Below are 26,250 nucleotides of genomic sequence, written 5' to 3' on the forward strand. Positions count from 1 at the left end.
CACATGAGCACCTGCATGCTATAAATATATTCATAAATGAAGCACAGCAAACAGCAACAAAACATTTACATGCTCAAGGAGCCCTTGATCCCCCTTAAAGGCCCAGTCATTTGGTAGGGAGGCTTAGCTATGCTATGGACAAGCTTCATAAAATACTAGATTTGAATATATAGAAGTACCAGAAGAAAATACTACTGAAAAAAACGTTTTTTAAAAAAATACTTAAAAACAGATGCAAGCATTTAACCTGTTCGTCCTCTGTAAGCCATACAATCTTGGAAACTCCTTTAGCGGTTAAACAATATATATTTTGGTTCCAGAGTTCTTTCTGTCTCTTGCATCAAGAAAAGGGATGGAAGAGTTACACAGGTAGAAGTGGTTTTAATTGTTTCTATGGAAGCCCACATGCCAAAATTAATAAGGCTGCAATCAGCAAGACTGTTCGGGGTATGCAAAACCTGCACCTTTAATTCCTCCATGACCAAGAAACTGCCATCATCATAGGGAGGGTAGGCTAAGTTTTCCCTACCTGAAAGCTGTCTGGAGAACACATATTTCCTTTCCCTCTACGTAAATGAACAGCTGGCATTACACTTGGGGAACCTGCCATACCTGACCCTGGGTCCTCAGGCCTGCTCTTAAGGGGAGATAACAGTATACAGGAACCCTTTCTGCCCATCTCTCCACCCCTGCTAGAATGTCGGGCATTTGTTTAGAGTTCAGTAAAAGTAAAGCACGATTGACTTTGCAACATGTTGCCTAGACGTCCTCTGCTGATGCGTCAAAGCCATGCGTCTTGCAAGAGGAAAAGGCAAAATCAGGGTCTTGGTGAACGGCTGGATGCATGCACCAAATTTGAAACCTAGCAAAGGAGGCACAAAGTTAACTTGATAATGTCTTTTTTGTGTGTGTATGTGTGTTTTGTGGTTATCTTTAGGCTACTAGTGAGCGCTTCCCAAGATGGAAAATTAATTATTTGGGATAGTTACACAACAAACAAGGTAGAGTTTTTGTTTTTTAAAAAAGTAATCCGTTTTGGCATTTTTTTTTTAATGTGCCTATTGCTGGTGGGCTTGCTTTTTTGTTTCCACTGCTATTTTTATTTTCTTTTTGTTCTCTACCTGAAGTACTACTTTTTCTGTTTCCCCCCCTCTATTGACTCTTGCTTTTTATTTTCTCCACCCTCCAAGAATTCTAACTCTGCTTTCGTTTATTGTTATTTTTTAAACTTACTTACTCAAGCCTCTCATTGACTCTTCCATCTCATTGCTCTTAACAACAGCGGCTCACTTGCTTGGGGAAAACACTATTGGGTCTCTTGTCTATTTCTGAGGGGGGGGGGCGTCATCTATTGATGTGGGGTTACAGGTATCTTTTCGGAATGGCAGGTTTCTTTGATATAAAGCAGCTGCATTGCAATCTGAAAAGGTGGTGCTTTTTGAAATATGCCCAGTTCTTAAATTTACCCTATGAGGAAGCAGAAGCTTTATCTTGTCTAGTCTGGTTGACTGTCTGTGCATCTGTTTAGTGGCCGGCAAAATCAGCTGCCTCTGATTCCCAGTGAGGTCTCTGTTTGCTTCTGGACTTGCTTGGGACCATAAAAATCCCAGGTTTGAAAAACTTGGACTCGTTCAGTTTGCTATGGCCAGAGGGAAGCCAGAAAGCCGTGCTCTGGTGAGCAATATGAGCCTGGAGTTACAGACAGAGGCACCTCTTCCTCCCCGCAACTTTCAGTGCTGAGCTGGAAATGTGGCAGAAGTGTTTGGACTTGCCAATCTGCTTGAGGGTTATTTGTAGCACCCATGGAGTGCAGAAGCAGACCTCTCTTCCCCATGGCATACATTGAGTTATTGGGGGGCAGGCCCATTTTCTGCCCACCCCCAATCTTCAGCTCCAAGCTTAGAGCTGGAAAGAGAGCAGGCACTTCTCTTCCCCACCCCAAACCTCATGCTGCACTTCAGAGGTGTAGCACAAGGTCAAGGGCAGCATCCTGCTCTTTGAGAAAGGGGAAGCCTGGGAACCACACACTTCTAGGTTGGGCAGTAGGGGTAGCTGCAATTTGGCAAGCAGAACTTGGCAGATCTATCCACTTTTCTCCATGCTTGCTTGGAGGACTAGGGAAAGTGCTTAGTTAATGAAAATAATAATAATAATAATAATAATAATAATAATAATAATAATACAATATGTTATGCCACAGGGACGCGGGTGGCGCTGTGGGTTAAACCATAGAGCTAGGACTTGCTGATTAGAAGGTCGGCGGTTCGAATCCCTGCGACGGGGTGAGCTCCCGTTGCTCGGTCCCTGCTCCTGCCAACCTAGCAGTTTGAAAGCACGTCAAAGTGCAAGTAGATAAATAGGTACCGCTCCGGCAGGAAGGTAAACGGCGTTTCCTTGTGCTGCTCTGATTCGCCAGAAGCAGCTTAGTCATGCTGGCCACATGACCTGGAAGCTGTACGCCGGCTCCCTTGGCCAATAAAGCGAGCTAAGCGCCGCAACCCAGAGTCGTCCGCAATTGGACCTAATGGTCAGGGGTCCCTTTACCTTTACCTTTATGTTATGCCACAGGGCAGGTTACTGAAGGCTATCAGTAAATTGAGGAAAACGTAGGAGACATTGGAACATAATCTAAAGCAGAGCCAAATGCTTTCAGTGTTTGTGCAAAGTGTATTGACTCCTGTTTTAAAACTCGCTTACAATGTCTGAAAGCACTCCTCCGCTTGTATTTTAAATTTTATCGATTTCGTAAAATTGATATGCCGCCTGACTGTAAAAACCAAACAAACACCCCAGCAACAATCCAACCTCAAAAGAGGTTTACACAAAGCAGTTTGTCTTTTAGACTGTTCTGTGCCATGTGTTTTAATTGTGATGCTATACTCTGTCAATGTGTCACAGGAATATGTAACTCCAGTTAGTAAATAAAATATTAATAATGACTCAGAGAAATAAAAATACTGACTGACTTCTTTTTGATGACCCAGCGATTGAGCAGCCTGCTGAGATGCTTGCTTCTTGTTGAGGGGAACATCATAACACCTGTTTAAAATGTTCTGACCTTACGAAAATTCAAGTAAAATTGGGGAAGTTGCAATTTGAGAACATAAATATATATATTCCCTCACTTCGTAATGTTGTTCTCTCAGTATTCGCCATGAAATCTTGGTTCTTCATCTGGAGAACAGGCTCTGTGAATGAACAGCATCTCTCAGTGTGGCAGTGGTAGTTCAGGCAACCCTTGCAAAGCCAGTGTATGGTTCTGGAAGACGTTTATTCATGCTCAGGGGGCAACTTTCCCCTTCTAACTGTGTTTTTTTTCCCTCCCTTCCACCCTGAAGATGCATGCCATTCCTTTAAGATCTTCCTGGGTCATGACCTGTGCATACGCCCCATCTGGCAATTACGTCGCCTGTGGTGGATTGGACAACATCTGCTCCATATACAACCTGAAGACACGAGAGGGCAATGTACGAGTGAGCCGAGAACTACCCGGACATACTGGTCAGCAGGCTTCTGTTTCTATTTGTTTCGATGAAATGGTGACTTTATTTGAACTTCTGCAATTCCCTAAATTGTGACTTTATTTGAACTTCTGTAATTCCCTAAAAGCAGAGGAGTCGAAAGTGAAACATGTAACTAGATATATTTGTTGTGGCAGAAACTGTTCTTGCTACAACCGGTCATCTTCCATCCTGTCTACTTTCAATGCCAACCCCCCTCCCCCCCAGAAAAAAATACATTTCCCAGTTGCTGAGCTAATTTGTCTTATCAGCCAGTGTCATGACTTCATTCACACACAACCCTTTTGCTGCAGCTTCGCTTCTCCCTTTGCACCGGTGGCACAACCAGCCAGGAAGCCACAGTTCATTGCAGCTTCCCATTAAATGCAAACTGGGAAGCTATGACGAATAGCTTCCCAACAAGCCAGGCTTTAATCCGGAATTTGATTGCGCAAGTTGTGGCCTAAGGTTCTTCTGTCCAAACCCAATGCTGTATTCCGTGGGCATATGGAAGGGTGATCAACTGGTGAAATTCTCAGTAAGGACTGTGTACTACTTTGTTGTGGTACTGAAAATAAAGGCACCCTATTTTTCAAAGGCACCCTATTTTTCAAGTCCAAGTTTATGTCCATCCTGGCTGCAAGTTTCTGAATCTGAGGGTTGTTGGTTTTTTAAAAAAGTAGCTCCTGCAAGCCTGCGGGTTGGTCCAACCTGGTCTGTCCTCGGTGCTCTACTATAGTGGCCATAAAAGAGTTTGGAGGGTGGGGGAGAGAGACTTGAAATTTCTGCTAATGGCTTGCAAATGAGCAGCCATTGTTCTTAGTCCAAATTCTGTGTGAAGGCGTCAAAAGGTAAGAGTCAAGAAGGGGTGAATCTGCAACCTGAGTGCATTTAAGCAAACATGTCAACATGTGCACATAGTTTGAGATGTATGGTTTTACTGTTCCAAGTGAAGTGTGTTGAGAGTTACACAGTCTGGCCTTGGGAATTCCTGCTCAGCTGAGATGTGATTGCACTGGGCAGTGGACAGCTGAAAGTGGAAGGCCCTTTGGCTTTGTTGGGCACCCTGACAGTTAAACATTTGTTGGTTGAGCATCATATATATATATATATATATATAACAACAACAACAACAACAGCATGCTTCCCAAATATTTTCTATGAGACATTTGGCTGGCTGTTTTAAGTTGGGCGGGGAACCTCTTTTATATTTAGGGCTGTATTCCTTTGGGGATAACCCCTTTGGGGAGCCACACTATTTTAAAAAAAATTATTTCTATCTTGCAATATTTCCATGCTCTGTCCCTGCTCCAGCGGCCTGCCTACAGCTGGACTGAGGAGAGGCTGCAGCCAAATCTGGAGTGGCAGAGAGCAGTGTTCTCTCCCACTGTGCTGACTCCTTGTGAATTAAGGCATGGTTGCTGACAGAGAGATGTTTTATGCCTGAAGCTGAATAGGAGATTTAAGGTTGGCACCTGGAAGCGTATTCCAGTGTATGACTCAATATGGCCTAGGAGCTGCTGCGCTGTTGTTATTAGAATTAGAATTTCTACACCACCCTTCATTTAGAGAAGAATTACTCATCTACTTATCTGTGCAGCTTCTTCCCAGCTCCTGAGATGCCCACCTAACACCAAACCTTTGCAGCCTTGAGGGTTGAAAATAATTTAAATGAATAAAAGCTGAAACTTTCAGGGCACTGGATTTCAGTTACATAACGCACACAATCTGCATTTTGGATCTCTTCTTAAGTGATAGATTTTGCCTCTGACATGTTTCCTGTTTCGCATTTCTAGGGTATTTGTCTTGTTGTCGCTTTCTAGATGACAACCAAATAGTCACAAGCTCAGGAGATACCACCTGGTGAGTTTCTTGGGTTTTCTTTCGTGACATGCCTTGAACTGTTGGGACTGCGTGTTTTAACCTTCTGTGTTCAAATGTTTTTCTTTTGCTCATAGTGCTCTTTGGGACATTGAGACTGGCCAGCAGACTACTGCTTTTACGGGGCATACCGGTGATGTAATGAGTCTCTCTCTAAGCCCAGACATGAGCACCTTTGTTTCGGGTGCCTGTGACGCGTCATCCAAGCTCTGGGATATTCGAGACGGAATGTGCAGGCAGTCTTTCACAGGGCACGTGTCTGACATCAATGCAGTTTGTGTAAGTGACTAGCTATGCGCAAATGCACCAAGAGGGAAGTCATGAATTTAAACGGTGCTGTCATGCGCGTGCACTTCAGGGTGTTGAGGGAGCTGCCACAAGTGTGGTCAAACGTGGATGAGTGGGTCATGGAATATTGGCAGGTTGGCTGCTGTGAGGAAAGCGCACACAAAAAAAGTCAGTTTGACACAGGAGAAGAAAAGCCTCTTATCAACCACGGGGTGCTTGTGGTGAAGAGGCACTGGCAAAGCAGGAGAACATGAAATCCCTGTTAATGCCAGTCTTTCTGATCCAGCAGTTCTGATCCCTGAGATTCTCACATGATCAAATTATCTTTTCTTTTTAAACTGCTGTAAAACGTCAAGAGTTAAACGATGGGAAGAGAAACCAGGGGTTCATTTTTCTTTTTTGCCATTTTTTAAAAAGTGTCTGCTAAAGTCAGGTTTCAAGCCAGTGTGCTGTATAACGGGAGCGATGAACCTTCTACCTAAGGGCCACATTCCATGTGGGGAATCTTCCAGGGGCTGCATGCCAGTGTTAGGTGGCTCCACAGGCCAAAAAGGGCAGAGAAATGGATGGGACTCTTTAGACAGAAAATTGCATCCCAGCCAAGCCATGATGCATCCAGCCAGGCAAGAAACATGCGAGGAGAGCCATTGACCTGGGGAGAGTTGTAAGGGCCAGACCGAGGACTGGAGGGGCTGCCTTCAGCTCCTGGGCTTGAGGTTCCCCATCTCCACTGTTGTAAATTGAAACCTCAAGTCCTTAAATTACATTTGTCCACTCTGAAATGTCCTTTGGGAGGAGCACAAAGAGAAGAAAAGCCACGGTGCATCTGCAGCAACACAAATGGATGCCTTCATGTGCCCCAGCTGCAACGAAGCTTGTCTCTCCTGCCTCTTCCTCTATGGCCACAGCAGGCTCTGCAACCTTCCTACAGCCCTCAAAGGGGCACTCCTTCATTGTGTTCCGAGACAGACAGACATGCCAACAACTCTGGAAATAAGCTAGTTTAGTAAAGGCACCTGGTCCCTTTGGAAAACAATTCCTGATGTTGCCCATTTGTTTCTCTTCACCACGACCCTTCTTGTTTCACTTCCCAGTTCTTCCCTAATGGCCATGCCTTTGCCACTGGCTCTGATGATGCCACCTGCCGGTTGTTTGACCTGCGAGCTGACCAGGAGCTCATGATGTACTCTCACGACAACATCATCTGTGGGATCACATCTGTCGCTTTCTCAAAGAGCGGCCGTCTCTTGTTGGCAGGCTACGACGACTTCAACTGCAACGTTTGGGACTCCCTGAAGGGAGAGCGTGCAGGTTAGTTGACGTGCTTACAGAAAGGAACGGCTTTTTCAGGGTTCCCTCTGCGGAATGCCCTGCATGTTCAAAAGCTCATACTGGCAGCCAAGGAAGCTGCTCAGCTTGAGGCAACAGCTCCAAGAGCTGTGTAGGAGGACCTGTCTAGTCCATCGATTTTTATAAGAATAGACATCAGGATGGTTCCACTAACACCAACAGTTCCTGCCAGATATGAGGTTTAAGTACAATACCAGGAGAGGTGGAAAAAGTAGTCTCAAGTTGGGAGCTCCAGCTGAATCTTCCATGAACACAGCAGCCTCACCCCCATTTTATTGGTGAAACTCTTCACCCAGAGAACCCCAGTGATGGGGCGACACAGTATCCCAATCAGTCATAAACTCACGGCTTTCTGGATTCTTTGAGACCTTTAATATTCTGTCCCGATTAAAGAAATGGAGGGATATTTTTGTGGCTTTGGGTGCAACTTCTTCTCTTGCACAACCTCAGCTTGAAAGGAATGAAAGCTGTGCAGGTTACCTTACACATGCTCAAACATGAGAGTTCGTCTAGATCATCAGAACGACCAATGCCACTTGATGGTAAGTTGGTTTCAAGACTAATTTAGAGTCCCGTTGGGAACATTTTACAGCTGTACTATCCAGTCGCTTAATTCCTGGAAAGACCACAGACAGAACGTGATGGCACCTTTAGACAAGGGCAGCAGGTTGTTTAAGGCTTCCTGGCGACATATATGTGGTCAAGCTTGGGATTTGATCCTTAATCTTTCACACCAATGTCTAATTTGTCCATTCGTTATATTAATTCTGGGAGAGCCTAAAGTGACATGATGGGATGGAGTGTTGGACTTGAGCTCAGGAGATGTGGGTTTTAATTCCTGCCCAGCTGTGAAGCGTATTGAACGACGTCAGGCCATTGTTCCTGTCTTTGCCATCCTACTGTCGAAGCTGTTGAAATGGTTACGTATGCTGCTGTGATGGTATTGGAAGGATGGCAAGATAACAAATGTGGTAAATAATAAGACTCCTTTTGGGGCCACCCATCCTAATGTTATTTTTGTTTTCTCCCCCAGGCGTCCTTGCTGGCCACGACAACAGAGTCAGCTGCTTAGGAGTTACTGATGATGGCATGGCTGTAGCTACAGGATCTTGGGACAGTTTTCTCAGAATCTGGAATTAATCTGGCAGTCCACACACACACACACACACACAGACACACACGCACACCTTCTCCACCGAGATCTGGAGAGATCAATGCTGCAGCCTATTGCTGTGAAATAACATTTCTACCTTGTATTTACAGGTGAAATTTTTCTACTCACTGATTTATTGCATAAATAGGCTTTCTGTAAATGAAGTATACATATATATATATATATAAAATCAAGCGAAGTCGTGGGTGGGAGAAATTGGTGACTTGGGGTGGGGAACAGGACATAACGTCTTTGGTTGACAGAAGCTAAAAGCCAGTCCATCTTGTGCTTGGCTATATTTCCTGGAGGGATTTCTGTTTGTGCCTATCCCGGCTAATTCTGTACTATTTTTTTGTACATAACTGAATATACACATAGCAGCCAATCATGTAACATTTTGTCTGTAAGTAAAGAAATAATGTTCGCCATTTTTTTTAAGAAACTGCATTTATATAGCTCTACATTTAATCTGAGATGTCTCTTTCCTCCTGAGTTCTGCGGCGGATCAACTTAGATTGCTGTTTTGATATGTTTTTATTTCCCCACCCTCCAAGTGAATTTACTGTAGATAAAGTGTGAAGTTACTGAGCTGTTTGTGGATTTTATAACAGAAAGTGTTTGAATTACTGCTTGATCTGTCTTTGTTTCTATCCGTTTAAAAAAACAACAACAACAGGAGAGAAGGCCCTGACGACTTCTTGCGACACCTAGCGCCTTACTTGCTTGTTGACCAGTTGGTTTAAATAGGCGGTTTGATCCTATTTGCCTGTGGACCCTGGCTAGTCCATTGGCAGTCGGGGGGTTTCTAAACACCAGGGGGTAAAATAGGTCATCAGACAGACATTTCACAAACAAGAACTGAAATATTTTGGTCTGCAGACTATATGAGCTTCCTTCCAGCAGCCTCTAAAATTTGGATCAGCGTGTAAGTTGAGGGACTGAGGCTGAAAAACTGCTGAGCTAATCGTTTGTTTTTATTGGAGCAGTTGTAAATGGGAAGTTTTGACCTACTATAAAATCATCAGCCTGTACAGCCTGGTATAAGGTTGAGCCACTTTCTAGCAAAGATGCTGTTTCTTATGGGATCGTACCACTCCAAGTCCATGTGGGAGCATAACGCTGTTCTGAAGGCAGCTCCTCTCACATTCAATCTCGTTCTCCTGTACAATCCACAGGTTGATCTGTTTGTCAGCTAGAAAACACCCACCTGATGTTTTGCACATGCGGAGAAATTATAAGAGCGGGAGTGCATTCAAGCATTGTTCCAACCTTGGGATTTGTGTGCTAGCATAAGTCTTGGCTCTTAGAACCTTCTGCTCAGTTGCACCGATCAGCCGCTCTAGGAAAGGCTGAAAGTTCATTCTAATACTGCCAAGTTACCCAGACATTCCACAGCAGAACAGAGTTGCCTTTTATGTGTGCCTGTCCCAGAAACGGCATGACATTAAATGCTCTTTGGGCGGGTGCTCTTGGTGGGAGTTGGAGTCCAGGAATATCTGGAGGTCCACAGGTTCCCTGAACTTGGGCATTTATTTCCCTTTGTCTTCATCTCTCTCTCTAGAACATTTCATCCCAATTAATCCTGATCCATTAATTGCTACAGTTTCAGCCTTTAATTGGGAGCCAGGTGTTACGGAAGATCATCCTAACAAACTGGCCACACTGCCTCTTAAAAAAGTTAAATGTGTGTGAGATGAAGTTCACCCAGTCACAGCTCATAAGAACTGTTATACAGCAAAGGGTTAGAAATAGCTTTTAAAAATAAATCACTGGAATCAATTTATGGTGCTGGTAAAAAAAATGTGCCTGTGCTTATAATCAATTAAGTGAATCACACTCTTCTGGAAATATTAAAAGAGTGGACACGGGAGGTGGATCCTTGGTTCTCTTCTCATTGTGCACACAGTATCAGAAGATGCAATTTTACATTGCTGTTACGTGCCCATTTCTCAAAGTGTGGGGTAAGAGGAGCTTTTAAAACAATCCAAATTCTGTTGGCAAATATCAGGAGCTGTCGACATTAAAACAGTCTCGCAGCTGAGCCATCTGTTTTGGCAAGTTTCAGCTGAATTTTTAATCACTCATTCCAGCCTTTCGAGTTGCCCTGGTTTACAACAGTAAAAGTGCCAATTCATGTGCCAAGCATAGTGGATTTAGTAGTGGTAAAAAAGACACTACTACATTGTGATTTTTCAGGAATTTGCTCCTCCGCACACTAACAAACCTATTGTCTGTGTAGGACCAAATTCACAACCGCACTCGTATTTTCATATGGATCAGAGAGCATAGGGGTCAAGTAATGTTTCAGGATTTATATTATTTTTCTTTCCATGCTCAGGCAGTCACTCTGAACTGTGTACAAACCTCCCTTGTTACAACAAACACAAGCCACCTTTTGAATTGACCTTAAGACTGACTTGCGCCTGTAAAACTAATGCAGTCCTTGAATTGAAAAGTACAATGCAGTAGCTCCAGAAAAGCTTTGAAATTGAGAATGGATGGGCCAGTGAGCCAAGCAAGCTGGCAGATGTTGTTACATAGCCGCTTCTGCTTTGTGCCAGTTAAGGGGTGCGACGGCTTATACCCATGTATTAGAATGCATGTATTAGTGACCCTGGGCATGGATACACGTGGCAATGTCTTGTTTATAGATGAGGCTGTATGCCTGGAGTCCCCAACATGGTGCTCATGGGCATCATGGTACACTAACCCTTTGTATCTGCCAAAGACCCTTATCCCTCCGAAAAAATATTATTTTTTAAATGATTTTTCTTCCCTTGCCTACTTTTTTGTGTCATTGTGCAGGGCAGGGTGGTTCTGAGCAGCCTTTGTTTTTCCTGTGAAATGAGTATTTTGTGATGCCCATGATTTCCCAAGTACAATTTGTGAGAGTTACAGATCAATGGAGTATTTTGCAGGTTTGCATGTGGTTCTTAGAGGCTTCCACTCCCATCTGCGTGGAACTGATGGGGATTTTTATTCCAAAACACCTGGATGGCACCAGATTGCTCAAGGCTGCCCCACAGATATAAACGGTTTCATCTTAAGTCGAAACTGAGCTGCCTTCTGTGCCCTTGAAGAAAAGCATTGCATTGCTGTTCTTTAAGGGCACTTTTTTCTTTTTGCATGTGTGTACGTTGTGCATGGCTGAAGGCAACTGCACAACTGTGGAGTTTTGATGGGAAATTTCCTTATTTGTAGCGTTTTGGACTTTGTCGCACAGAGTGCTCACATCCGCTTTACAAAATGAACGTGGCATTTGTTGGTGTAGACCACCCCTGTTGATTTAGCTAGATGTCCCAAGTCGCTATTGTCCTAGCACCATTCAGGTTGGACACAGCTTGAAATGAACAGAATATAGGCAAGAGGCAGAGCTGTTTCCTAACGTTCCCTCTGTTTGTTTTAGTGGGGCTTGTTCAGAGAAAGGGGCAGTAGTGCCGTGGATTTGCTAGCTGTGGCCTATGTTAAGCTGTCAAAAGGCTATTGCTAGGCCAATTACAGGATTACTCTGGTTTCCAGCAACACAAGGAATGTAGTATATTTGAAATATTTGCATTCCTATTTGGGTTCAAGTTCATGATTTGAGTACTGCCAGCTGAACTTGGTATCTGAACACTGGAAGTACATCCTTACCTGCAAGGGGTCCGTCATTTTTGCCTCTGTGTTCTTGGCTGTTCTGTGGCTTACTTTAGCAGGAGGATCAGCATCCCTAGGGCAGGTTTTTCAACCCCTTGTTCCTTACTGCAATTTCTTGCACAAATTTACCTGCCAGCTACATCCATGGTGGCCTCCACTCACATGTATTGCACTAAATGATGTGGAGTGGAGCAGCGATTTGCCACGTGGATATGCCAACTGCTGGAATGAGTTTATATTTCAAAAGCGAAATCGCTTTCCACCTATTGAGCCAAGCCTCGGGGTGAGCCACAATTTGTGTGAATCAGCCAGCCTCTGTCTTCTAAGAGAACCAAGGGGGTCTAGCTCATATGAGCATCCCAGGTTGAGTCAAGGGTTTGAGTGGTTTTTTTCTCCGAAGAGAAAGGTTGCCCGTGAATTGGCAGTGTTACGTTTCCTGATATGAAACACCTGCTGCACTGTATGAAATGAAAATCACTCCTGGTCTTGCCCCACTGCAAAGTTCCATATTAATTCAGAGCACAGCCAAAGCATTCTGAGAGTGTTTCCTCTGCCCTTTCTCCCCATCTCCCACTAGACCAGCCTTTCTCAACCTGCGGGTCCCCAGATGTTGTTGAACTACAACTCCCATCACCCCTAGCTAGCAAGGCCAGAGCTCAGGGATGATGGGAGTTGTAGTCCAACATCTGGGGACCCACAGGTTGAGAACCGCTGCACTAGACTTTATGTGCTGTTGTTGTTCAGATGTCAGCATGATTAGGTTATTTTCGGTTGTTGCTTTCAAGGAGTTTGTGCATCAGAGTGACTGCCAGTAGCATTTCATAGAATCATAAAACCTTAAGAATTGGAAGGTATCCAGGGGTCATCTAGTCCAACCCCTTCAATGCAGGAATCTCAGCTAAAGCATCCATGACAGATCGCCCGTAGAAATAACACAGCTGGGATCAAGGGTGCCAACAAATGAAAACTGGCCACCATTTAACAACAGTTCAAAGACATCCCATCCTGTCCGGTGGCCCCAGTTGCCCGGAAAGCATCCGTAGGCTTCGGTCATGGGGCAAGCCAAGCCAGGGCCCAGAGTACCTCCCAGTTCTCTGTGGCTGCAATAGGGCTTGCCATGTGAACAAGGTCTACAGCCAGCCAAATCCTCTGTCTGTGGTGGGACCCAAAGTCGTGCATTTGCTTCTTAAATGTTCTCCCTCCCTACTGAGCAGATAGCCCTGAATGTTGGGTTGGGTTGGGAGAAGGCTCTTAAACGCCATTGGCTGCAGCTGGGAGGGAAAATAGCCAGTGCTCCCTCTTTGGGATCCCGGTCCTTAGGTAGAAATGTCCAATGGCTGTCTCTGACCTTGGAAGTTCAGGGTCTCTGTGTTACGCCTCCTATCTTGGTCTGGCATGCATGCTGCCCAAACAACTTCTTCCATGTTTGGGGCACTTGCATGCCATGGTCTTTTTCTTTCTCGAGTCAGTTACTGATTGTAAAATACACGCAAGACTGTTAAAAATGCTCAATGATGTTACGGTGAGTACGTGAACAGTATTACTAATGACTTATAAATGATGATTAATTTTTTATATGTGCCTGACCTTTCTCGTGCCACACGACGTTCGGTTTTGACTAAATGTGGGCATCTTAAAGAGACAGTTCAAGCCTTTGCTTTTACAACACAATGGTGCTCTTTCTTTCCTCTTCACGGCAACGCATCTCGCCATGTGTATATTCGCATAGCCATCCAAAGGAACTGCATCCGTTTTCAGAAATGAATGGGGTTTCCCCGCTCTTAATGACTTGCTTCAACCTTTTCACATCCAGGGTGTGTGTGCACAGTGGTTTGGTGTATGTGTGTGGTTCTCTCTTTTTACCTTGCTGCCAGCTTCTTTTGAGGAAAAAAAACCCTTCCAAAACATTTCCAGGTGCCAAGTGATTCTGCACCGCCTTTTGGATTGTGTATTCAGAAAGTCTTAAAAATTATTTTATTTAACCTAATTAAAAAAGAAGAGTGCAGGGACTTGTGCCATTTGTTCTTCTAACAGTGCTGTTGTATAAAGACTTCCCTGTGGATTAAAAAATAAAAAAATCACTTGCTATGAATTGTTTATATTCCTGCCTCCCCCCCCCCCACTATAACAAACCTTTCCTTTGTATTTGTACAGTGGTTCTGTGAACAATGTTACCCTGACTTGATATTGTAACCAATAAACCGCTTTTAACTAGGATTTCTTTGCCTGCAATGGTTCATTTTCCTTCCTCCTCCTTTGGAAATATGCGTTCATAGAATCATAGAATTGGAAGAGACCACAAGGGCCATCGAGTCCAACCCCCTGCCAAGCAGGAAACACCATCAGAGCACTCCTGACATATGGTTGTCAAGCCTCTGCTTAAAGACCTCCAAAGAAGGAGACTCCACCACACTCCTTGGCAGCAAATTCCACTGTCGAACAGCTCTTACTGTCAGGAAGTTCTTCCTAATGTTTAGGTGGAATCTTCTTTCTTGTAGTTTGGATCCATTGCTCCCTGTCCGCTTCTCTGGAGCAGCAGAAAACAACCTTTCTCCCTCCTCTATGTGACATCCTTTTATATATTAATATGGGACATGGCTGTATAATACTTACACCTCTTTCCTTATGTTCAGAACCATTTTTTATATGCCTAAGCATCTTCTCTATTACATAACTACCATATATACTGGGGTAGCTGCAAAGAAGTGTGAGTAAACTTTGCTCAGACAGTGGAGCTTGTCTGCTTCCATAAAGGCCATTGCCAGGGGACCCACCGAAACAGTATGGGACACTGGAAGGAGGGGAGATACTGCCAGAATTGAGGGAGGCTGCCTTTCATATATGATTTTTTCCCCCTCCAATCTTGCCTACATAGCTGATAAAATGCAATGAGCAAAATTGTTTGCTTGATTTATTAGCTGCCTAGTATAAAAACCACTTCAAGGCAGCAAAAGGTGGAAAGGAAATTTTGGTATCACAAAATATTAGATATCTAAATTGTCCTGAGATAGTGGTTTAGAAGGTAATAAATTGACTGTAATAATAGACATGGGAAGAATGAATGTGTGTGCGCGCATATATATATATATATATATATATATATATATCGCGCATATATATATATCCACATAAATTATGCACATGTGTATACTACATTTTGAAACGAGCATTCTAGAAATGGTCAAATTCCATTTTAAAACAAGTTAGTCCCAGCTTAAACTAAATAATCACTGTAAGGTCTTAAAAGTGTGTTCTAGACTGTCTTCTATAGAAACCTTAGCCATTTCCTGCCACATGCCTTCTCAATCTCGGCTGTGATCAAATTCTATAATTTTTTGCCTGTGGCTCCAGCATAAGTCCTTTTGTGATACATGACCACTGGAATTAAACAGGGCAGTAATGTAAGGTGAAATCCTAATAATCTGTCACCAGCGCTCCTGAATTCCCATCACAAACTAACTTGAAAGTGTGGAAGATGCAGAATGTTAAACATCACATTTTATTTAGGACAACCGATATGACCATTCTGTTTTGCTTAGAATTAAATATAGTTTCCCTTAAATAGAAATTACAGATTAAAGCTTATTAACAAGAACAGTCTCTCTGGATCAACCAATATTCTTTTTGGTTAGACCCTGAATTAGATGAGCTTTAGTTTAGCAGCTAAATTTTAGCTATGGCAACAATTAAGCTTGGGCCTAGACTACATATTGTGAAATACTAGAATCAGTTTGGTGGTTCCTGCACAGATACCTAGATCTGCAGTAGCTGAAACCTTGCTGGAAGAGGCACCTCATTCAAGTGGAGAAATCCTATTAAGAAAATTGTTGAGCTTCCGCAGCTGAAGCGGAGGGTGAGAGCTATCACTTGACTGCAGCCGGCTAAAATCATTTCAGGACACTTCACTACCAAAGAAGTCTAGAAGTTTATTTAGTTAGGACTTCCAACAATAAAGTGATAATCTTGGGAGGAAAATACCAATTGCAGTGAGATTTTTAATTTTCCCCTTCGAGCCTTCGCAGTTTAGAGAGCAGAATTCTCCCAACGCATTATATCTTCATACATACAGCCAGCAAAGAAACAAGGAATGACATGTAAGACAACAGTGAATGAAGAAAGCAGCTACTGAGTGAGTAGCTTTCAAATTCGTTGTGTTCCTTGGCCAATATAAATACCTACAAAAATGTGCCATAACAAAAGATGTGTGTAAGTCTATCCGTTGTTTTTAGAGAATCGTAGACCTTAAGTAGCTGCAATCTGTACAGTTCATGGTGTCGTTTTAGTTTCACATTCATCAAATGTTAAAAATGCTACTGGCTGCATTCACAATGAAACACACCCACCCACCATCCACTTCAAGCAGGAGAATCGCGTCAAACATTTCAGTGCACCAGAGTAAAAATACAAGAGTGAACCTCAATTTTTTTGCTAAACAAAAGTCTCTACCAACCCAGCAGTTTTATTAGCCCTTCCTGAGCAGTGGATTTTCGTGTTCAAGCAACACTACAAAAACACGGGCTCTTTTACAACTAAGTTCTCATTTTGGTTTTAAAAAAACATGCATATTTTGTAACTGTACCTAAAAGAAAGAAAAAACTTCCGTGCCACCTTCACTCTTAATAATTAAACAATTCATCAGTTTCAAATGCATTACTCAAAGATCACTTCTAGGAGCAACTGAAACTTCTGCATTTCTTTTTTGTAAAATGCACTGACCGAAAATTGTCATGGGAAGACGGGTATCGAAAAGCAGGAAAGCCCCTTGATTATGCAGATGAGACATCCCTAACCTGGTGCCCCCCTCTCTAGATGCTTTGGGTAAGCAACTCGCATCACTCAGTGCAACCATGGTAGATTGAAGCAGCTGGAGCAGGCATAGGCAAACTCGGCCATCTAGATGTTTTGGGACTACAATTCCCATCATCCCTGACCACTGGTGCTGTTAGCTAGGGATCATGGGAGTTGTAGGCCAAAAACATCTGGAGGGCCGAGGTTGAGGAAGCCTGAGCTGGAGGCAACATCAGGTTGTAGGTCCTGATGCAGACCATCATTGAGGTCCTAACTGAACTACCATCAGCAAAAGAGTCCATGTGCAATAAAGACTGCTGCTTATGCAGTTGCCCCCTTAACAGAATAGTCTTGATGCATTTCAGGGTCTTAAAAGAGCATTAATTTTGGGCATGCTGCCTGAAATTAAATGCTTGGCCTGGGCCAGGCAAATAAAATGAATTTTGGACTTCCAGACACCTCAAAACTAGACACCCTTACTCTAGCTTCATACACATAACATCACTTTGGTTTTCAAGAACTACCATTGGGTCAAAAGGATGTATGCCATACCATGCCATCACTGAAAAGGGTGTTTCTCCAGAACAGTTCTCTGAGCTAAGCCATGTTCTTCTCTACAAACAAGGTTGCTAGCTAATCTTGACTGAGAAGGTCTAATTACCAGGGCATTAAAGCTTTAAGAGCATGACAAATAATATTTGACAGTCTTAGTCCCTTTCAACAGAATGGGAAATCCAGAGTTATGCCTAATGCTCAGCCATAGTGATTGTCTCTGCACTCAAACTTCGTAAATCCCTTTGGAAATCTGTCACCACAATACTTCAGCTCTGTAACAAGAGTCCTGGAAAAAGCCAGCAGCACACATTCCCACAGAGAATTCCAGCTAATACAAGACTTTGACACAGGATTAGGGGTGAATTCGCTCTATTATCTTCCTGGATGCCAGAAAGAGGGGGGCTGTCTTTTAGGCAAACACTAATACAAAATACTAGATAGGTCTGCTAGTTTTATTATTTTTACACTGCCAAATAATTTTCTGTACGCACCAGTAAATATAAATTATTTCTCTTTCTAAGAAAAGATGCAAAAGGATTCAATCAGTGGTAATACTGCTTCGCTCCTCTAGCTCTCAGGCACAGTTCATTTTCTAAGCATCAAAAGAGCCAGGCAGCAACTGGGAAAGTAGAATAAAGGGGGCTTGAAAAATTCATGTGACTTTGCAGGGATGGGAAATAGTGTCATCTTGTAAATTCCACCTGGAGCAGCCAAAAAGCACGAGGCCTACTCTTCATTTTTTTTTGTGGAGAAAATCCTTTGTAAAACAGTCAAACTCATCTTCAAGGCGGACAGCTTTTTTCCTATGAAAAAAAAAGAGGGAAAATATGTGTGGCAGCACATTACTTTTCAAAAATCATTTCTGAGGATATTTACTCCGTTCCATTGAAAAAGTATTCACAGTAGCTTACTAAAGTTAACACATACGGCGCGCACAACACAATGTAAAAACTTAAAATCAAGAACCGTATGCCCAAGTCGTGCTTCCCATATGCATATGTTTGGCCACTGTGAGTATAGGGTGGAATCTACACACATATAAAAAAAACACTGTGAAAAAGCTTTTTTAAAAAAACATTTTGAAAAATACATTGAATTTAGCATAGCTCACTGTCACCATCTAGTGTCACATTTGTATATTGCACTTCACATTAAAAATGTTTTATTTGCAGCTGTGTAGATGAGTCCACAGGTGCTGGACTAGATGGGCCACTGGCCTGACCCAAATAGAATAGTATCATAGAGTTGGAAGAGACCCTAAGGATCTAGTCCAACCCTCTGCAGTGCAAGAATATGGGAATCAAATGTGCAACCCTTCACTGCACAACTAGGGTGGTATTCAACTAAGCTTTACTCACGAGTTTTTCAAAACGTAAAAAAGACCCTCCTGGTATCCCCCCCCCCAAAAAAAATAAATCTCAACAGTTAAGTGCAATGACAATGGGTAGATCAGGGATCAGCAAACCTTTTCAGCAGGGGGCTGGTCCACTGTCCCTCAGACCTTGTGGGGGGCCGGACTATATTTTTTTGGGGGAAATGAACGAATTCCTGTGCCCCACAAATAACCCAGAGATGCATTTTAAATAAAGGCACACATTCCACTCATGTAAAAACACCAGGCAGGTCCCACAAATAACCCAGAGATGCAGTTTAAATAAAAGGACACATTCTACTCATGTAAAAACACACTGATTCCCGGACCGTCCATGGGCTGGATTTAGAAGGTGATTGGGCCGGATCCGGCCCCTGGGCCTTAGGTTGCCTACCCATGGGGTAGCTCATTCCCAGTTTTATAATACTGGGAGTAGATCGCAGTCTCTATGGAGTTGTACGTGCCTGCTCTAGATCTATCGTCAATATTGCTGCAAGGCACAGCCATGAGATTATGATGCCCCTCAAGGCCAAAGTGAAGCAGTTATTTCATCTCATGGCTGCTCATGTCGATAGCTGCAGAAGCAGCTTCCCCCCCCGTGGCCATTTACCGTAGATGCTTCGAGTGGTTCTGGATTTTCTCCAGCTGAGCAATCTCTTTGGACAACCTTGCAATCTCTTCTTCCAGGTTCCTCTCCGTGATGTCAACTTGCTGGCACAGGCGAGCAAAAGTCATGGCCATTTCCCTGAAAGAGAAATCCGGAAAGCCCGGGTCCGCCGACTTGTTCAACCCTGGAGGCTCCGAGGGGGAAACGGCAATGAGATGTCCCCATCCCCGCCCCAATTTCCTGCCCTATGCATGGATGACTCAAGGGGAGACCCTACCTCTTCTTTTTGACATATGTTATACAGAAGAGGGAAACCCTGAAATACAGCTCCCATTTTAGTCCTGCCAACGTGCCACTTTCAACCAGTAGTTCCCAAAGTGAGAAGTACTGCCCCCTAGGGTTCTGGAGGTGGAATTACCTAGAGGGACGTTAAGGGGCAAGGTGGGAGGCGAGCAGGGGGTTCTGGAGGTGTAAATTAGTATCAGATTTTGAAAAGCTGGTACCACTGGATCAATTTAATCCCATGCTGAAAGGTCTCTTTACCAAGGGATAACTGTGGAGAGGATGAGAAATGAGTTGGGATGAGCCACGGAGAAGGAAGTAGCTTCATCCTGGAACTTACAGGATAGGGAAGGTGGGAATTAATAATAATAATAATTAATAATTATAATTATACCCCGCCCATCTGGCTGGGTTTCCCCAGCCACTCTGAGCAGCTTCCAACAAAATATTAAAAATACAATAAAACATCAGACGTTAAAAACTTCCCTAAGCAAAGCTGAGAGTCACAGGCTCTTTCAAGGACCTAACAGCAGTTACTCTGTTGAAACCACTCAGTCCTTTGCATTGCAACCCCCAAGCCTCCCTTCCAGTCGCCTTGCAGAGATCCCCTTTGAGGAAATGGCTGAGACGGCCCTACAACTTCGCTCCTCTGGATCAGAAGCCCAAGTTACGGAAAGAGGCAAGACGTACTGTTGCACCTGATGGCTGCAGTTTGCGCTAGTGAAGCTGACGATCATCTGAAGCTTCTCTGTGGCGTAGTTGACAAACTGCTGCTTGAAGGCTCGCTCTTTGGCTTTGGTCGTCCAAGTGAGCCTCTCGTAGAGATACAGCAGCCCATACAAACTCAGGGAGAGGGAGATGACCTTCCAGCCAACCGTTCTCCAAACCTGGAAGAGGAACACCAGGGTCAGAATTTGAGCAGGATCTATCTAATACAGTGGCACATCGGGTTAAGTACTTAATTCGTTCCGGAGGTCTGTTCTTAACCTGAAACTGTTCTTAACCTGAAGCACCACTTTAGCTAATGGGGCCTCCCGCTGCTGCCGCGCCGCCAGAGCCCGATTTCTGTTCTTATCCTGAAGCAAAGTTCTTAACCTGAAGCACTATCTCTGGGTTAGCGGAGTAACCTGAAGTGTATGTAACCCGAGGTACCACTGTAATGCAGTGTTTCCTCAAACGTGGGTCCCCAGCTGATGTTGGGCTACAACTCCCATAATCGCTGATGGCTGGTCCTGCTAGCTAGGGATGATGGGTGTTGTAGTCCAACAGCAGCTGAAGACCCATGTTTGAGAAACACTGATCTAACACATCCAGACTAGACTACTGCAATGTGCTCTACAAGAGGGGCTGCCCCTGAAGACTGTTCGGAAGCTACAGACAGGAAAAACCAGGCTTTGCCTTGCTTTGTCTGTGGCATGGCAGCAGAAGAGACTTTTCATTCACAGTATTATAAATTTATCCATAACATTTATATCCTGCCCTTGCTACTCACAGGTGCCCAGGAAGACATGTGCATCAGCAATAAAATACAGTTAAAAACCAAGGGTAGGAGTCACCTATGAGACCCATCATCAAAAGCCCTGCACAAGGACTTTCACTTGTGCAATGGGGTTTCCCCACCTTCCCCCCGATGTGCCCTCCAAAATTGGCTTGGGGGCTGTAGGGAGAACCCACTGAATGGCACAGAGAGTGAGGATCGTTCCACCTGGCAAGCTATGATGCTTGTGGAGATGGTACGTTTGTAAGAGCCCGACACAGAATTCCACCCAAAATAAACCCAAGGATCTAAACCTTGTTGTTTAGTCGTTTAGTCATGTCCGACTCTTCGTGACCCCATGGACCAGAGCACGCCAGGCACTGTCTTCCACTGCCTCCCACAGTTTGGTCAAACTCATGTTTGTATCTTCGAAAACACTGTCCAACCATCTCGTCCTCTGTCATCCCCTTCTCCTTGTACCCGCCATCTTTCCCAACATCAGGGTCTTTTCCAGGGAGTCTTCTCTTTTCATGAGGTGGCCAAAATACTGGAGCCTCAGCTTCACGATCTGACCTTCCAGTGAGCACTCAGGGCTGATTTCCTTAAGAATGGATAGGTTTGATCTTCTTGCAGTCCATGGGACTCTCAAGAGTCTCCTCCAGCACCATAATTCAAAAGCATCAATTCTTTGGCGATCAGCCTTATTTATGGTCCAGCTCTCACTTCCATACATCACTACTGGGAAAACCATGGCTTTAACTATATGGACCTTTGTTGGCAAGGTGAAACCATAGTTTGCTTTAAACCAGGGTTTCCCAAACTTGGGTTTCCCAAGCTGTTTTTAGACTGCAATTCCTCATCATCCCTACTCACTGGCCCTGCTAGCTAGGGATGATGGGAGCTGTAGCTCAAAAACAGCTGGAGAGACAGGTTTGGCTTTAAACAATAGTTCAGTGCAGCATGTGAGCTGGGCCACTGTGCGGTGCTGCACACCTTAGCACTGCTCCCCTGGTTAACAGCCCCCCATGGCACAAAGGGTGCCTTAGACAGAGCGCTGCATATACATAATATGGGGAAGTAAGTGGGCAGGCAATTAATCCATCGCCACATGCAGCCCATCCCTAGGTCTGTTGCTTTCCCGGCATTTCTCACTACGGCAGAGTTGCGCAGGGTACTCACAAGTCCTCCGACAATGATGACGGTCATGGAGGTCCGGGAGGTCAGCGACGCCAAGTTGGTGACCAATGAGACCATGAGCTCCTCCTGTGATGCATTCTCTGGGGTCAGAGCAGGAGCAGCGGGAACACAAGGGGTGGAGGCAAGAGAACGAGGGATCTAGGGGCGAAGAACAGAAACTGAGATCCATCTTCCCAGGAGACCAGAATGGGGAGAGCTCAGCTTTAAATAAACAGCTCACAATGAGTGTGTTCGTGAGCTACGGTGGGATGGATGAAACTATTCAATGGTGGAGCATCAGCCTTAAAAAGGGGTTTCAAATAGCTTCAGCAAAGGGCTGTGCTAAAGTGCAAGCATATTCTGCAGCCAGGCAGTCCAAATTCTGCACCAAGAAAGCAGAATTCTGCAACCTACCTACGTTATTTTGTACACTTTGCTCTGCTGCTTACATAACTGGACACAACCGATCCCGATGGCACTGGTCAAGTACCAATGTATCTCAGAAGCCAGTTTTAACTTATGATAAATAAATCTTGCACTATTTCCAGAAGGAGTGCGAGCTGAGGCCTCAGAATTCTGCAGGTTATGGGGCAGAACTAGGGGCTCTGCAGTGTACTGAAGCCCCAGTTTATCTGGCAACCCGCTCAATGCAGAGGTTGCAGCAAGTGCTTCCCACCCAATTTCAAGCACACCTTTGCTGTCATGAGGACTACAAGCTTGCTTTGCAAACTGAAATGCAATAGAGAGACTTGGAAAAAAGTTGGATTCCGTGTCGAGAACCACGTTCCCTGTTTTTCCTGCCCTCTTGGAAAAACAGGCCCATTTGACTTGCATGGATCATAACTTCGCACACAAGGGCTGGGCTAGGGGAGGAGGCCAAAACCTGCCCTGGAATATAAGAGGAAGCTGGCTCATTCCGAGTCAGACCATTGATCCATCGAGATCAGCATTTTCTCCACTGAAACGGCAACAGCTCTCCAGGGTTTCAGACCAGGTGACAATCCCAACCTTGCCTGAAAAATGCCAGGGATTGACCGTGGGACCTTCTGCATTCAGAGAAGATGATCTATCACTGAGCTCCCCAAAGGTCTGGCAGGAATCACCTGTCAAACGGTATAACTCCACTCTAAAGGCCTGGAAGGGAGTTGCACATTGGCACTTAGGAGCAGGAAAAGGTCCCACTGTTGCTGTTTGATGCTGTTTTGGAACACAGGCAGGCAGGCAGCTGCCCCACTAATTCAGAGAACGGAAACAGAAGCCATAGGCTTCCATAGTCACACTGGAGATGCTACTTGCACCCGGTGGATCAGGATCCTTCTGCACAAGCTGAAGCCCCCTAGAAAAACCCTGCGAAGCACTCACTGCAAGAACCGGCTCTGCCACGCCGAGCAGCACCCGGTGAGCGTTTTTGGGGCCCAGGTACCGGCTGACGAGGGCCGTCCAGCCCAGCGAGAACCGGAAAGTGATGTCCTCTTGGAAGTCAGAGCACAGGCTGTTGCAATTCAGGTCGTAGCTGAGGTCAAACTTCCTGCACGGAATCAGCAAGTGGAGCTTGCTCTGGACGTCGGAAGGCAGCAGGGCCTGCAGGCTTTCTGGGAAAGAAAGGAGAGGGGTGAAAGCAGAGCTCAAAGCAGACTGCCCCCACTACAACTCCTATCTATCTGTCCCATTTATATGCCACCTTTTATCTTCCAAGGATCTCAAGGTGGCGTACATGGTTCTTCTCCCCCCATTTCATCCTCAAAACTACCCTGTGAGGTAGGTTAAGGCTGAGATGGTGACTGGTCCAAGGTCACCCAGTGAGCTTCATGGCTCACTGAGGATTCGAACCCTGCTCACCCAGGTCAGAGTCCAGTAGAGTGGTACCTCTGGATGCGAACGGGATCCATTCCGGAGCCCCGTTCGCATCCTGAAGTGAACGCAACCCGCGTCTGTGCGGGTCGCAATTCGCTGCGTCTGCACATGTGTGTGACGTCATTTTGAGGGTCTGCGCATGCGCGAGCGGCAAAACCCGGAAGTAACGCGCTCCGTTACTTCCAGGTTGCCATGGAGCGCAACCCGAAAACGCTAAACCCGAAGCTACTTTAACCCGGGGTATGACTATACTCTAACCATTACACCACACTCTCTCATGAGCCCCCATCAGTGAACAGTGGACACCCAAGTGACAAAGATAAATAGCTGCTTATCAGAAAGGGTATTGGCAAAAGGAAGGAAGGAAGGGAAAAAAGGAAGGAAGGATAAACTAATGAGGCAACCCAGCTGGTGCACAAACTTTGGATATGAAAGGCTGTAGTTCGTAAATCTCTGTTCAAATAGATATACAAGAGTTTCTTGGGGGAGGGAGGTGAAAAAGCAGAATTTACGCATTCCTCTGCCTAAATCTTACCGATCATTTCCTGCTGCGACTGACACATAGACTTGTTGACTTCACTGGAGCAACGGTCAGCCAGGTTCCTTCCCAAGCCCTCTTCCAGGTGCTTGTTGAGCTCCTGACATGTCAAAGAGAAAGGAAAGAGTCAGCTGGTGACCTGGCCAAGTTGTAGGGTCTGAAAAGCCACAATGAGGCAGCAGAGGGCAAGCAAATGATGTGCTTGAGGGCATTCTTATTGCTCCTTCTGAGCCACCACCTTTGCAAAGGCCTCTCAAAACGTGAATAGCTGTGCAATGCAGTTAACTTTTAGTATCCTAGCTGCCTGTGAAGAAACTGCTCACCTCCTGAGCTTCTTCATCTGCATGGGCAGGAAAGAGAAATCAGAAAGCTGCGGGGGGGGGGCACCTGCCACCTTGGGGACAGCCTCCCAAAGGCCCCACCTACCTTCCAGGACATGTCAGTCAAAGGCTCCCCCAGTACAGACTTAGGAGCAACCAGCAGACCAATCAGAGGCCTCTGCCCTCTCCCCTCTTTGCATACTTGAGACTTCGAGTCTCTACATGGCACACTGGGCAATGGTTTGAATGTTAACACTCTTCACAATTTAATGGGCAACTTGCTAGCAGCTTGTTGTTAAACTATGTACAGTTTCCCTAACAATGCTTTTAAAACACGCACATAGACAGCACTATTAAAAATATGCCACTGTGTTACATTGCAAGTGCTATCCTGATGTAATGAGTTGCATCCCCATATTTTCAGAATGTTTGGACTGGCTGCAAAACATACAGACTCGATTTTTTGCGGATAAACACTATTGCCCTCTAACTGATTTCACTAGCACCATGCAAGTTAAGGCAATTGAATTTCAAACTCTCTCTCTCCGAAATTCAACACTTTCCAAGGAGTACACACATACACAGAGATGTAGGGGAAATAATAATAATAATAATAATAATAATAATAATAATAATAATTTTTTATTTATACCCCGCCCTCCCCAGCCAAGGCCGGGCTCAGAGCGGCTTACAAGAAATAATAAAAACAAGATGAATGATTACAACTTAAAAACAAAAATAAAATACAACATTAAAATAATGGAACATTAAAATATTAAAATGTAGCCTCATTGCAGGAGGAGCAGGAAAAGAAAAAAGAAAGAGAGGGAGGGAGGGAATCAAATTGGCTCCAAGCCAAAGGCCAGGCGGAACAACTCTGTCTTACAGGCCCTGAGGAAAGAAATCAGATCCTGCAGGGCCCTGGTCTCATGAGGCAGAGCGTTCCACCAGGCCGGAGCCAGAGTTGAAAAGGCCCTGGCTCTGGTTGAAGCCAATCTAACTTCCTTAGGGCCTGGGACCACTAGGGTGTTGGTATTTATGGACCTTGAGGCTTTCTGTGGGGCATACCAGGAGAGGCGGTCCCGTAGGTACGAGGGTCCTAGGCCGTGAAGGGCTTTAAAGGTCAAAAGCAGCACCTTAAATCTGACCCTGTACTCCACCGGAAGCCAGGGCAGCTTGAAAAGCACTGGGTGAATATGCTCCCATGGCAGAGACCCCGTGAGGAGCCTCGCTGCAGCATTCTGTACCCGCTAGAGTTTCTGGGACAGCTTCAAGGGCAGCCCCGCGTAGAGCGAATTACAGTAGTCAAGCCTGGAGATGACCGTCGCATGGATCACTGTGGCCAGGTCGGGGCGGGAAAGGCAAGGGACCAACTGCTTGATGCAGCAAAGGTGGAAAAATGTCGCCTTGGCTGTTGCTGTAACTTGCACCTCCATGGAAAGGGAGGCGTCAAGGATTACACCCAAACTCTTA

At 44.9% G+C, this 26,250-nt stretch overlaps 2 protein-coding genes across 3 annotated transcripts in view; one reads left to right on the forward strand and one right to left on the reverse strand.

Moving 5' to 3' along the window:
• Positions 1-14,025, forward strand: part of GNB4 (G protein subunit beta 4) — a 46,132-nt gene extending 32,107 nt beyond the window's left edge. For both annotated transcript variants that reach the window (XM_081008268.1, XM_081008269.1), the window contains exons 5-10: positions 938-1,001; positions 3,339-3,501; positions 5,297-5,363; positions 5,459-5,660; positions 6,764-6,980; positions 8,053-14,025. In XM_081008268.1, coding sequence (XP_080864394.1) covers positions 938-1,001; positions 3,339-3,501; positions 5,297-5,363; positions 5,459-5,660; positions 6,764-6,980; positions 8,053-8,159 — 820 coding nt within the window. In that variant the 3' untranslated portion in view covers positions 8,160-14,025. The remainder of the gene's footprint in view (positions 1-937; positions 1,002-3,338; positions 3,502-5,296; positions 5,364-5,458; positions 5,661-6,763; positions 6,981-8,052) is intronic.
• Positions 14,026-15,714: 1,689 nt separating this feature from the next.
• MFN1 (mitofusin 1) overlaps positions 15,715-26,250 on the reverse strand; it is a 36,612-nt gene continuing 26,076 nt past the window's right edge. Inside the window, exons 13-18 of the mRNA XM_081007911.1 lie at positions 24,455-24,557; positions 23,428-23,657; positions 22,069-22,224; positions 20,103-20,299; positions 19,134-19,268; positions 15,715-17,954 (exon numbers count right to left, since the gene is read on the reverse strand). Of these exons, the coding sequence (XP_080864037.1) occupies positions 17,885-17,954; positions 19,134-19,268; positions 20,103-20,299; positions 22,069-22,224; positions 23,428-23,657; positions 24,455-24,557 (891 nt within the window). The 3' untranslated portion in view covers positions 15,715-17,884. The remainder of the gene's footprint in view (positions 17,955-19,133; positions 19,269-20,102; positions 20,300-22,068; positions 22,225-23,427; positions 23,658-24,454; positions 24,558-26,250) is intronic.

The sequence above is a fragment of the Podarcis pityusensis genome (assembly GCF_964106645.2).
Source record: "Podarcis pityusensis genome assembly, chromosome: 5".
Lineage (NCBI taxonomy): Eukaryota > Metazoa > Chordata > Lepidosauria > Squamata > Lacertidae > Podarcis > Podarcis pityusensis.